Genomic DNA, 13,823 nt, shown 5'->3' with positions numbered 1-13,823 from the left:
ACTTTTTCAAGGGTTCCCAGGGCTGTGAGGACAAAATGAGACAATATTTGTAAATCATTTTGCAAATTTTAAAGCACTATATAAGTGGTAATTATTGTTGTCATTGTTGCTGTTATTGTCATTATTATTACTATTATATATGAAGCTGACATCAGCCACTCTAAAATCCCACCCATTCATTGTTTCTGGTTTTGTCCTCCAAGGCTAAGTAGAAGAAATTTAATCTCTTCTCTATACAATGACTATCCAAATATCTGAAAACAGTGATCATGTCCTCCATATATTCTCTTCTCTAAGCTAAACCTGCTGAGTTATTTCAATAATTCTTTTATGACATGGTCTCCAGTCCCTTCTCTATCCTGCTCACCCTCCTTTGAACATGCTCTAGTTTGTAAATATCTTCCTAAAATAAGGCATCCAGAACTGGGTACCCGATAGGTCAAGACCTAGCTGGGGGTTAGGGGAAACAAGAGAGGAAAAGCATGGGTTGATAGTACTTCATAAATGATCTTAAAAGGGCAAATGCTTTCTAGTCTTACAAGTCCTGGGCTCAATAAGTTTAGTTTAGGACTTCAGCATGAATCCTGGGATGCTCCAAAATTTGGATAAATTTTGAGTTCATGACACTGGATAATAAGCTATTATCGTGAAATGTTCAAACCGAATCTACAGAGTCTCCTGTTGAGGAAATGTTGGGAATATAATGGACCAACCTCCACATTTCCCTTGCTCATCCTAATCTCCTGAAGGAGGTTCACTGTTATCCTGATTAAAGACATAGAGGTGAAATAATCTTGCTTCCAAACTGTATGAAAACTCTTCCTTGGGCTATTATCATATCCTCTAGATCATGACCTAACCCACTTTAAATGATAATTTAATTGTTTAAGAGACACATTTTTCTTTTCTTTGTTTTTGGCCCAGACCTTCTAGTTCATCAGTGGAGGGACTGCCCAGTTCAGAAACTCCCTCCATTCTTTCTTCATTCTGCCCAAGCACTTTCCCTGCCTCTAGGTTATAAGTGATGAGAGCCCTCAAAACCAAGCAGATTGGTCATTTTTAGCCCTATCACCAAGCAAGAATTTCCCTTCCTTCTCCCATCCTTCCCTTCCCTATTTCTTGCTCTGAGATCTAAAATTAGATCAACATTACAATTACTTCTGGAAAAAATATGTCAGCCAACTGTCTAAATGCTAATGACTTTCTAAACCAAAACCAAAATTCCCTTCCCTGGCCACTACTCTCTCTTCAACCCCACCCCTCTGTCTTTCTGTTTCCCCCTTACACACACACACACACACACACACACACACACACACACTTTTCTGCCTTCTTTTGTGTGTCTCCTCCTTTAGACTGTGAGCTCCTTGAAGTCAGGAACTGTCTTTCTTCTATTTAATTATATGCCCAGTGATTAGCACAGTGCCCAGTAAATAGCAGGTCCTTAATATTAATTAAATTAATGTTAATTAAATTGTCTCAGATAATTATAAGTTGTTCTTCAAAGTCAGGGCCAGTATCCATTTTTATATATGTATTCTTGTTGCTTAGCACTGTGTCTAACACACAATAAGCACTCAAAAATGCTTTTTCATTCATTCAGCATTTTTTCACTCACTAATGCAGATGAGTATATCATCTGTAACTTAAGAATCTCACAGAGCTGTCTATGTATTGAGAGGCTCAGGAACTTGGCCATGATTTTATGGCCAGTATGTTTCTGAAGAGATTTAACCAATGTATTCCAGATTCCATCCACTATGTAATGCTGCCACTAATCCACAAAATGTTAACTCTTCAATGCAAATATAAATTCAATGACATGAAACCTCATGACTAGTATAATGCTTTACACATAGTAGGTGCTTAATAAATGTTTGCTGACTTGAGAAAGTGAATGGAACACCACCAATATGACTTGACCCGTATTTTGTACAGTACATCTATATGGCCTGATTTTAGCTCAGCCCCTCAGAAAACACAATGTTGTTTTAAGACTTGGTGAGTATGACTGTGTGTGGAAGTGGGAAGGAGGGATCCTAGATGCTAGGAACTATCAGGAGAGGTCTTGGAGGAAGAGAACAAAACACAAAAGATCTAAGGATGTAGTGGAAGGAGGATGCTCTAAGATGCCTCTGAAGCACAACAACTTGGGGTAGCTAAGGCCAAGAAGGAAATGAGCAACCCAGGAGCTCAGCACCACTCAAATCCATGCTACTCTGAAATGACATTGAGAGAATCTCTCTCTACTTCTCCCTCTGAGTCCATAAGCTGAATTTAATGCTATCTTAACCATTGTTGTTGTTGTTGTTTGTCCTTTGGTTCTCAAGAGGACCAATGACATCATGAGGCTGTTATCTTGACTTGTGCATTAATTGGATTTAAGTGAGACAGAGATGTGCAAAGTCATCAGCCTCACTCTAGCCCCCAGAGTCATCAGAGTCCGATGGCCAAACAAAAGTCAAAACAACTGGCAATGCCCCAGCTATCTTATCTAGAGAATGATTTTAAAACATTCTCGGATGCTTAGGTGGAAGGCACAACAGAAAGACCCATGTATCTGTTCAAGGAGAGAAGAGGCACAGAGGGGAATTGAGTTTGGATACTCACCTTTCCAGGGCACATTCCAGTTCATCCTTCTCCTTGTGGGCTTCCTGAAGCTGGCAGAATATTCTGGAGAGAAATTCTTCAAAGTTGGACAGCAAGTGAGGCTCATTCTTCTTTAGCTGCTCCCAAAGTTGCTTAACATCACTTACACTGTTTAAAAAAAGAAGGGAATTGAAGAATAGTGATATTATTGGGGTAATATGTAAGATCAAGTCAGTGAGGGCTGTGGAGCATCAATCTATTATTTGTCCAATGTACTTCAGAACATAAATTATGTGGCCAAGCTTGCTCAACCCAATAGTTCCCAATATATAACAAATGGAGAAGGTAAGTGTGTTTAGAGATTAGGGTTATGAAGCTGGAAGAGAAAGGTCACTACCCCAAATCCTGGAAAACATTGGCATTTTATGTTGAAAGTTAAAGGCAGGGGCAGCTAGGTGGCACAGTGGATGGAGCACCGGCCCTGGAGTCAGGAGTACCTGAGTTCAAATCTGACCTCAGACACTTAACACTTACTAGCTGAGTGACTCTGGGCAAGTCACTTAACCCCAATTGCCTCACTAAAAAAAAACAAACCAAAAAACGAAAGTTAAAGGCAAAGAACTAGAAGAAAAGAAGAAATCTTCCCTCCTTGCCCCCCTCCCCACTGGAAACTAGTGTGAAGGAGTGTTACTAATAGCAGAGAAAGAAGAAAAAAAAAGTTGAGAAATATACAGAGAGAGGTTCAAAAGGAGTCAGAAGAAAACTAAGAGTTCTTAAAGTTCTTAAGCTCTATGGCAGGGGGGTTGTGGAAGAAGAGATTGAATCACTGCTAAGGAAGGATGAGACAGCAAATAAAAAGAGAGAGTGGGAAAGGAAGAGACAATGATAAGGAAAATAGGAGGGGAAAGGGAGAAAACAGAACTACTTATTTTGTCTCTTCTCTCTGACCAGGTGAATAATGTTAGGACTAGAAAGGACAGAATAAAAATGGTAATAGGGAACATCTAGCTATCATTTATGAGTTCAAGCTACCTGGCCCAAATAAAGGCCATTCCTGGTTTTCTCATTAGTAACATGTTAAATATTTATATTATCTTCCTCCCAGGGCTTTTTTAGTTGAGAATATATAACATCTTGGGAAAAATCTATAATTTGTGAGCTATAGGAACTCTCTACCTATATCTTATATGACTACATCTTAGATAGCCAGGGTATCTTCATGGTCAGAAATGTTTTACCCCTGGCTACACTAAAGCCTTCTGCTTCTCATGTAACACAGATCTTCTCCACACTTTACTGGTGTTTTCTGCTAGTCATGCCTAAATCCATTGTGTCTACTAGCTTTCTCCTGAATACTTTCTTTTTCTCTTTTGTAGACTATGGAGGGAGGTTGAGCAGCAGGAAAATAGAGGATTCTGCCTCTGCAGAGGCTTACATTCTAGTCTGTGTCCTAGAATTATTCTGAGGAGGTCAGTGGAAAGATCCAGTGAGAATTCAATCTCACCCATTTTTGTGCAAGTTAGTGGCACCTATCTCTACATGCTGCCTTAATTCTCATACTACCCATGTGATTATTAAACTTCAAAGATAGAGAAAAGAATATCTATATCATTTTTCAAATTAATTTCCATTCATTTGTATTTGTTTGTTAATGTATTAATTTATCCTCTCCTAACAGGGCTGAGTTCCAGGCTGGTATTTTTACCTCTGCTTTTTTCGTTTGTTCCTTTTTAATCTCATGTATTTTATTTTATGCATTTTAAAACGTTATTCTGAGAAGGGGCACATAGGCTTTACCAGACTACCAAAAGGGTCCACAAGTTTAAGAATCTCTGCCATAAGGGAAATTCAAATTCACATGGGATCTCCTACTCAAACTCTCACTTACCCAGGGCTCCGCACTCAAACTCATCCCTCCATTCATATACACTGACTCATGTTCCCCCTTTGTCTGAATAGCAATGCTACTCACTAATTACTCTCTTGTCCCAACTCATATCACAAATCACTCTAAATCCAATATATAACATTCCCTGTGTTCCTCACACTCCACTCCATCCCAAGCACCCAGAGAGGATACTCCACACACATCTGCTCCATCCAGTAAGGAGAATATTCTCAAGCTCCTTTATAACCCTATCATTAGTTAATTGCTGCAAATAACAACAGACATTCTTCAACTAAGGTATACTGCTGTTGCCTCTTCAGCGTCAATCAAGACACACCTAAGCCTGTTTTTCTATTCATTCATTTATTAAGTACCTACTATGTGCAATACTAGCCACTAGTCAGAAAGACAAAGAAATAACAGGGTAGCTGTCCTCAAGGAAATAAGACATATAAACAGATAAGTTGGGAGGACATGAGTTCAAATCTCACTTCAGACACTCACTAGCTGTGCGATCCTGGGCAAGTTGCTTAACCCCAATTGCCTTAAACATCCAGGGCCATTCCAGTCATCTTGATATATGTTTTGCCACTGGACCTAGATGGCTCTGGAGCAGACATTGAGGTTGGTGACCTTGCACTACCCTCCCTCACTTAAATCCAATTCACCGTAAGTCATGACATCACTCTGATGTCATGGTCCTCTTTGAGAATAAAGGACAAACAACAACCGTGACAACAAGATGAATTAGGCTATAAATGGAACAGAATGCTGTGAGATTAGATGGGGAAGAAATCACTAGCTATTTATGGAAAGGGAGAAATAAGGACAGCTTAATGGAGGAGACAGAGTTTGAGATGACCTTGAAGGACCTCTGTCCTTGAGGAAGATGGAGATAGCTAGTCCCCAATGTCTATAGATTGACCTTTCACTGACCTTCCACATAGCTTTCTCTTGTCTGAGACAACCCTTTGGGTAGTGTTTTTCTCCCAGGCCTCTGACATCAGGACCCTGAAGGATACTTCATGATTTCTGCTAGGCAAGTGTACAGGTAAGCGGCTACCAGGGCAGCTTGGGAATGTTCCTTCTTTCCAAAAAAAAATCTTCTCTATCTCTTCTTCACCCCACTAAGGTAATAAATGAGGGATATGGTATAATTGATTTGTGAAAGCAAGAAGGCAGAAGCTATTTCCATTAACCCTAGTGGAAGCATCAGCCTCCATCCTGTTCTAAAGCTGCCTGTAGGCTAGCCTGTAAAAAGGAAGAACTTAGATATCTGAATCACTATATCCTAAAATGGCCCTGACAGTGTATCTGCAGAGCTTAATGAGTTCATAGGATGGGGAACAAGAGAGGTGAGATACTGTTGTGGCAGAGCAGTGAAACTCTGGACAGTCTGGTTACCTGGGTGGGCTGCTCCCATGTGTCTCTGCATGTGTCACACTGTATTTGTTGTGTGTGTCCCTAGGTCATAACTATAAGCTGCTTGAGGTATTGAGGTCAGAGAACCCAGCAAAAAGGCTGGGCAATGGCTGCTCCGTTGCAAGACCAACCCAGAGCTAACCTAAGCTGTGCCCAAGGGCAGCTCCCTCCCTCTTCTCACAGGTGTTTATGTGCCAGAGGTTAAAGTACCTTCTCTGGAGAAGTCTGCAAAGCAAAGCAGTGTTCCGTCACTAGATTTGGCCCTATTTCTGCTAAGAAGCCGATGCAGGTGACAAATTTTCTGAGTCCTCCCTCCCTGTGGCTGCCAGCTGCTGTCTTCTCCTAAGACCCATCCATTCTTGCAGCTGAGCTATTGCTGCAACAATCACACCCATAAAATTCTCTTGTAGAATTCTGGCAGTGTGCTCATCGCCTGGTACAGACTTTCACTGGCCTCTCCTGACCCTGGTACAATCCTGCAAGTCATCTCCTAAAGATCATTAAGCCACAAACACTCTATCTGGGCTGACAGACTGTACTATATGATAGGCCCACTGATAGGGCCCTCCTCCACCCTAATCTAACCATCTGCATCTCCTTCTACTGTTACCCTTTCCCACCAACCTCTGAGAGTGTCAGCCCTTATCTGCAGGGTTTTTCCACTTATACAAGCTATTAAACCTGACTCCAGTAGATAGAGGACCTAAAAATAAGAGGATAAAGGTTATATGAAATTTATTTTGGGGCAAGACCTTAGTCTCAACCTAATTCATTTTTAAGAGTCAGTGCTTAATTTCATTTTTTGCCTTGATCAAGAGGACTTTATGGATGAACTGGGGTGTATCTAGGGGGAATGTATTTGGTTTGAAAGCCTAGATACCTAAAAATATCAGTCTACCAACTGATAATCAATATAAATAAACATGGATATAAATAACTAGTTTATAGATTATGCTTAGCCTAATTTTCTGCCTCAGCATGCTGTGAAAATGGTTTGTCACACTGCTGCTTTCTAGCTAAATGACCCTGGACAAGTCAATTCTCTGAGTTCCCATTTCTTCATCTGTAATAAAAACAGTTCATGAAAAGTTTCCTTTGATTTCTAAGCCATTTAAATTATGATCACATATACTGGACAACAAACAAGTGGCTTGTTATGATTATTAAATGCACAGAGAGATAAAGAAAAAGGGGATCCTGTTGCTTAAAGAAATGGGGGACTTTTTTTTTCCTCAGAAAAGCTGGTCCAGGGGCTATTCCACAGAGTGTTGTAGGCTCCATGTGTGCATTGAAGATATACTGGAGACTAATAATGTCTCAGGTACTGAGACTGTGAGGGGAAAAAAAGACTGAAAAAAAATGCTTCATGCTGAAGGCCCTGAGTCTCTTGTGGCTAGCTTTAGTGTGGCCAGGTGTGAAGGAAAAGCCTGGTCCCAGGGGGTGAGGTGGGGGAAAGCATAGAAGGCAGTGAGGACTTCAGGCAGGTACTGTGGGTCTGCGCTAGCTGTAAGCACTATATAAAAATCAGAGCCAATAGTGTGAAACTGATAATAATAGGCCCTGGGGAAGGAGAGTTTGGGAAAGGTGAAGGGTGTATACAGGCAGGAAACCATGTTGACTTCCCCCAGACTATACGTACTGCTTGAAGCCAGGATAGAGATAGACTCTGAAGGATAACTACCCTCTGGGCTAGACTGACCTCAGGCCACATCTTCTTCATGTGTGATCCTTGGTCTAGATTCCTCCCCCAGATGAAGAGAGTTTCCTCATCTTCAAATAGATGCTGACCTCATGTGTGTTGTTATAGCCCAGAGCAAGGGGACCAAAGTGGAATGGCTACTGCTGCTTAGGGTCATCCTGCACTTTTCTCTCTATCTCTGAATAAAACCTATGCAAGCCAAGCCAACCTTGAGCTGGCTGTATCTCTCAAATGGTGGGAATCCTTCGATCCTAATAAGTTCTTACCCAAAATGAAAGGTAATGGGTAAGATGTGTTGGTGTGTTGCTTTTTTTTTTCTGTGAAGAATCAGAAAAAAAGAGACATGGATGAGTCACTTCAGGGAGCAACAAAAAAGGTGTGTGTGGGGGGTTGTACCAATGGACATGTGGTACCAGTTAAAGATGGAGGTAGCAGCTAGGTGATGTAGTAGAGTGCTGGGTCTGGAGTTGGGAAGACTTGAGTTCAAATCTGCCCTCAGATACTTCCTAGCTGTGTGACTCTGGGCAAGTCACTGTTTGCCTCAGTTTCTTCAACCATAAAATGGCGGTATTAAGAACACCTGCCTCCCAGGGTTGTTTTGATTAAATGAGATAATATTTGTAAAAAAAAAAAACCACTTAGTACATCATATGATACATAGGAGACATTATATTCCCTTTCCTTCCCTCACTAGTAGAAATAATACTAGCTTTGGAATTGGATATTCTGGGTTTGAATCTTAGTTTTACTGGTTAAGGTCTGTGTGACTCTGAACAAGACCTTTTATCTGTGTGGGACTCAGCTTTCTCCTCCATAAAACAAAGGTTAGACTGGACTATCTCTATGTGTCCTTCCAACTTCCAATTCTATTATTCAATGAGAAGGTCAGGGTAGATGGAGAAGTTTCCTCCCAGGCCAGGTCCCAACACCAATGATAGAGAGGCCCAAAGTGGTTGCCACTGCCTCAGAGGACTTACTCTTCTAAAATTTTCTGTGCTCCAAGTTTATTCATCAGTGTGTGGAACTGGTCTTCCTCATCTTCATCCCGGTTGTCAATCACCTCTTCCCACCTGGACTGATAGACTTTCTCCTCCTGGGGCTGGGCCCCCTGTTCATCAGAGTTATAGTTATTTTGGCTAAAGAAGAAATGACCTAAGGATCAAAGTGAATAGAAAAATTTAATAACTGGAAGGAGGGAGTTTTCCCCTCCTCCTCATCTCAGTTGATGGTTAACTGACTATATAGATATGTCTATGCTCTGTTGCTGTCAGGAGGTGTAAACGCCTCTTCAATTCATTCAAGATGGAAATAACTCAGTTGGCAAACAAATTAGCCATGCCTAAATAGCTAAACCTTGGAAAGGTGGAGGCACTGTAAAATGGGAGCTGCTTGTGGAAGAGACTCCTGTTGAAGGGGGGGGGGAGTAGATTTCTCTATCATTCCTTGTCCCCCTCCCTACATCAGCTACATAGCTTCAAAGGTGAACTATTGGACAATTAGGAGACATTGCATCCAGTAAGGGACAGAAGCACACAGTATAGCCACATGTGGATACAGAGACAATCAAGAAGATAGCCTCTGGCTGCAGAAAAGAGTGAGACCATGTAGGGGAGGCGATACTAGGAAGCTAGTCAAGGAACCTACCCAACAAAGATGCGGCACCCAAGAGAAGCTGCACAAAAATGTTTACAAAGAGGGCAGAGACTTTCTGCTTTACGGCATCAGCAGTTGGGAGCTGCCTATGTCGCATATGTACGATGTATGTATGCCTCACTGCATTGATGCTTCTAAGTTTGAACCCGCTCTTCCCATGGATGCTATGTGTATTTGTGGTACAGTGTACCTTAAATTTGTGGGGGAAATGTTTTGTAATTACCATTCTTGCTATTTCTTCTGAGTAAATGACTTTGCTAAGAGGTAATTAAGTCTACTGGCTGATTGTTAGTGATAGTGTTAAGAGTACAGTTCTATAGGATTTATGCATTTGAACCCAAAATAGTTGCCACTCTCTGAGGGATTCATCCCTAAGGGGCATTCCGGTATATCTAACTATGAGTATTCCTATACAGGCTGCAGTAGGAATAAAAGAATATATCAAAGAGACTTTAAATACCCATTCCAAATGTCATGTCCCTTCCTTCTCTTTATTACTTCTATCTGAAAGACACTTTTGCTACAGTGGAGACATAATGCATTCCAGTAGTAGTGGTGGTGGTGGTAGCAGCATCTCACATAAATGTAGGGATCTGAGGTTCCAAAAAGTACTATGAGGAAAACCTCATAACAACCCCATAATGTAGATAAGACAAGGGTTGACATTGCCACTTGAACAATGAGGACACTTAGGAATCTTAGAGATATAACATACCCTGCCCAAATTCCTATAACTAGGAACTATCAGAGCCTGGACCCACAGAATCACAGTATGAGTCAGAAGATACCTTGGAGGTTTTATAGTGTTGGCTTCACCTAAATGAAAAGCCTTCTGTAATATACTTGATAAGTGGTCATCCTGTTTGGCTAAAGAAGTCCAGTGAAGTGGAATGCACTACCTCCTGGGGTAGCCCATTCTATTTCTGGAAAGCTCTAACAGCCTGAGTTTTTGTGTGTTTGTTTTGAAACTACATCTTCTTGCATTGTACACAGTATCATCAACATTATGTGTTGATCAACTGTGATAGACTTGATTCTTCTCACCAATACAATGGCACAAGAAAGTTCCAAAGGACTCATGATGGAAAAGGCTCTCCAAATCCAGGAAAAAAAAAGAACTGCGGAATATGGATGCGGATTGAACCATACTATTTCTTTTGTTTTTGGTGCTGTTGTTTTTGTTTTTTGAGGTTTTTCCTTTTTTCTCTGATTTTTCTCATAACATGACTAATGCGGAAATATGTTTAATGTTATTGTACATATATAACCTATATCAGATTACCTGTTGTCTTGGGGAGGGGGGAAGGGAGAGGAGGGAGGGAGAAAATTTTGAAATTAGAAATCTTATAAAAAGAAATGTTGAAAACTATCTCTACATGTAACTGGAAAATAATAAAATACTTTTATAATTAAAAAAAGAAACTACATCTTCTGATTCCAGTCCATTTCTCCTTTTTTTTTAGTTCAATTTTATTTTAACTTCCAAATACTCCCCTTCCCCACATGCACTTCTCTCTCACCTATTGGGAAGACAAGAAAAACAAGACCCATTACAAATGTGTACAGTCATGCAAAACAAATTTCCCACTTAGTCATGTCAAAAAAAAGAGAAAGAAAGCAAAAGCAAAAGAAAGATAAGAAAACATGCACTGTGAGTCTGTCACTTCTCTAACTGAAAGGAGTATAGCATGTTTCATTGTGAGTACTTCAGAAATATGGCGAGTCAGTTACTAGGTCTTTCAAAGTTGATTATCTTTACCAATATTGCTGTTACTATATACATTGTTCTTTTGGTCCTGCTCAGTTCACTTTGCATCATTTCATACAAGTCTTCCTAGGTTTTTCTGAAACCATACCCTTCATCATTTCTTATACCACAGTAGTATTCCATTGCATTCATATATACCACAACTTGTTCAGCCAGTCCCTCAGTTTCCAATGTTTTGCCACAACAAAAAGAGCTTCTATAAATGTTTTTGCACATAAATATCCCTTTCCCCTTTCTTTGGGGCATATACCTACTAGCAGTATCACAAGGTCAAAGGGTATGTGTAGCTTAATATCTTTTGGGGTATAGTTCCAAATTGCTTTCTAGATTTGTTAGACTAGTTCACAGCTCCCCCAACAGTGTATTAATGTACCTGTCTTCTCATAGCCCCTCCAGCATTTCTCACTTTCCTTTTTTGTTATCTTAGCCGATTGTTTGAATGTGAGGTGGTACATCTCAGAGTTTGATCAAATTTGCCTTTCTCTAATTATTAGTGATTTAGAGCATGTTTTCATATGGCTATTGAATTTGTTCCTCTGAAAATTGCCTATTCATATCCTTTGATCACTTCTCATATGGGAATATTGAGTCTATTATTCCTAATATGTGCATGTTACCTGCCCTCCCCAAAATTACAATATAATATGTGACATATTATTTGTCCATGATAATACATATTCATTCTTTCTGTAACATAAGACAAAATTTGGGACTATTCTAGGAGAAGTATAAGGTGCTATGTAGTTGCTTAAGAGAGAATATTAATAATTATGATAATGATAAACATGTATATAATACCTACTATGTGCCAGGCACATATTTTATCTCATTTGATCCTCACAACAACCATGGGGAGTAGTTGCTGTTATTATCTCCATTTTACAAATAAAGCAACTGAGGCAATTTGAAGTTAAGCAACTTGCCCAGGGTCACATGGCTAGTAAGTATCTGAAGCTAGACTTGAATTCAGGACTTACTGACTCTCTATTCACTGTGCCACCTGGCTCCCCCAACACTTTTTTTTTGCACTTGTCCCATGAACTTTGGGGCAGTAAAAAGAACTATGACCTGGCACTAAGAAGGTCTAGGTTCCAGGCTCTACTCTGACAATGACTATCTATTTAACTTTGGACAAATTATTCAGCCTCTCTAGGCTTCAGTTTCTTCCTCTGTAAATCGAGGGATATAGACACATTACGTATAAGGTTCTTTCTAGCTTTCAATATCCCATAACTCTTTAGAAACTATCTTCAGTACATATGGTACTGAAGTGGCGAGTCAGTTACTAGGTCTTTCAAAGTTGATTATCTTTACAATATTGCTGTTACTATATACATTGTTCTTTTGGTCCTTCTCACTTCACTTTGCATCATTTCATACAAGTCTTCCTAGGTTTTTCTGAAACTATACCCTTCGTCATTTCTTATACCACAATAGTATTCTGTTGCATTCATATATACCACAACTTGTTCAGCCAGTCCCTCAGTTTCCAATGTTTTGCCACACTCTATCCAACTGTCTGGAATCACAAGAACTTGCTCATCCTGTTTGATATACATTGTGTCATTCTGACTTTTGTAGTTTCTGTGCATTTAATCCCTTGCTCTACCCTTTGACCCAGTGGTACCACTGCTAGGTCTGTATCCCAAAAAGATCATAGAAAAGGGAAAAGGACCTACATGTACAAAAATATTTCTAGCAGATCTTGTTGTGGTGGCAAAGAATTTGAAATTGAGGGGATGCCCAACAACTGTGGAATGGTTGAACAAGTTGTGGTATATGAATGTCATGGAATACAATTATGCTATAAGAAATGATGAGCAGAAAGATTTCAGAAAAACCTGGAAAGACTCAAGTAGACTGATGCTGAGTGAAGTGAGCAGAACCAGGAGAACACTGTACACAGTAACAGCAACATTGTGTGATGATCAACTGTGATAGACTTAGTTCTTCTCAGCAGTACAATGATCCAAGACAAAGCCAAAAGACTCATGATGGAAAATGCTCTCCACATCCAGAAAAAAAACCTATGTGTCTGAATGCAGATCAAAGCATACTGTTTTCATTTTTGTTGTTTCTTCTTTCTTGTGGCTTTTCCCTTTTGTTCTGAGTCTTCTCTCACAACATGACTAACGTAGAAATACATTTAACATGATTATAATATATAATCTATATCAGACTGCTTGCTGGCTTAAAGAGGGGAGATGGAGGGAGAAAAATTTGGAACTCAAAATCTTACAAAAATGAATGTTGAAAACTATCTTTACATGTAATTGGGAAAAATAAAAATAAAATACTATTTTTAAAAAGTCCCTTGCTCTGAGAATCCCTTAACCACACAAATTTACTAGAAATCACACCAATCTTTCTGTCATGGTCCTACTTCTAAAAAACAATCATCCTTTGACAGTGCATTTTGACAATAACAAAAAAAGCAGACTTAAAATCAGGAGGCCTACACTTGCTTACATCTAACTCCCTCATTGTCCATTCTTCACTGCTCCTGGCTCTGTTCTCTAGGGCCAAATAAAATAAACCTAAACTCACTTCCTCATAACAGCAGATCCTTGAAGGCAAATACTATGTCTCCTACAAGTTTTCTCATCTCCCAGCTATTTCTATTTGTTTCCATTTCCTTCAAATATTCAGCCTGTGGAACTGAGACTTTTTGCTTTCCTGGTCATTCTTGAGATATGCTGCCAATTTCTGTCCTACAATGTGGCTCCCTGAGTGAATGAAGCTCTCCCAGAACGGGGCACAGTGCTACAGGTCTAGCCTGAGCCAGTAAGAGGACAGCAGAACTC

General features: G+C 39.9%; 1 protein-coding gene across 1 annotated transcript in view; it reads right to left on the bottom strand.

The window, feature by feature from the left end:
* CRACR2A (calcium release activated channel regulator 2A) overlaps window positions 1-13,823 on the bottom strand; it is a 210,163-nt gene that overhangs the window by 101,092 nt on the left and 95,248 nt on the right. The window contains exons 5-6 of the mRNA XM_043967976.1: window positions 8,576-8,750; window positions 2,611-2,757 (exon numbers count right to left, since the gene is read on the bottom strand). Of these exons, the coding sequence (XP_043823911.1) occupies window positions 2,611-2,757; window positions 8,576-8,750 (322 nt within the window). The remainder of the gene's footprint in view (window positions 1-2,610; window positions 2,758-8,575; window positions 8,751-13,823) is intronic.

The sequence above is a fragment of the Dromiciops gliroides genome, chromosome 5 (genome assembly GCF_019393635.1).
Source record: "Dromiciops gliroides isolate mDroGli1 chromosome 5, mDroGli1.pri, whole genome shotgun sequence".
Lineage (NCBI taxonomy): Eukaryota > Metazoa > Chordata > Mammalia > Microbiotheria > Microbiotheriidae > Dromiciops > Dromiciops gliroides.
The sequence above is the reverse complement of the archived record's forward strand: the minus strand, read 5'-3'. Positions and strand labels throughout refer to the sequence as shown.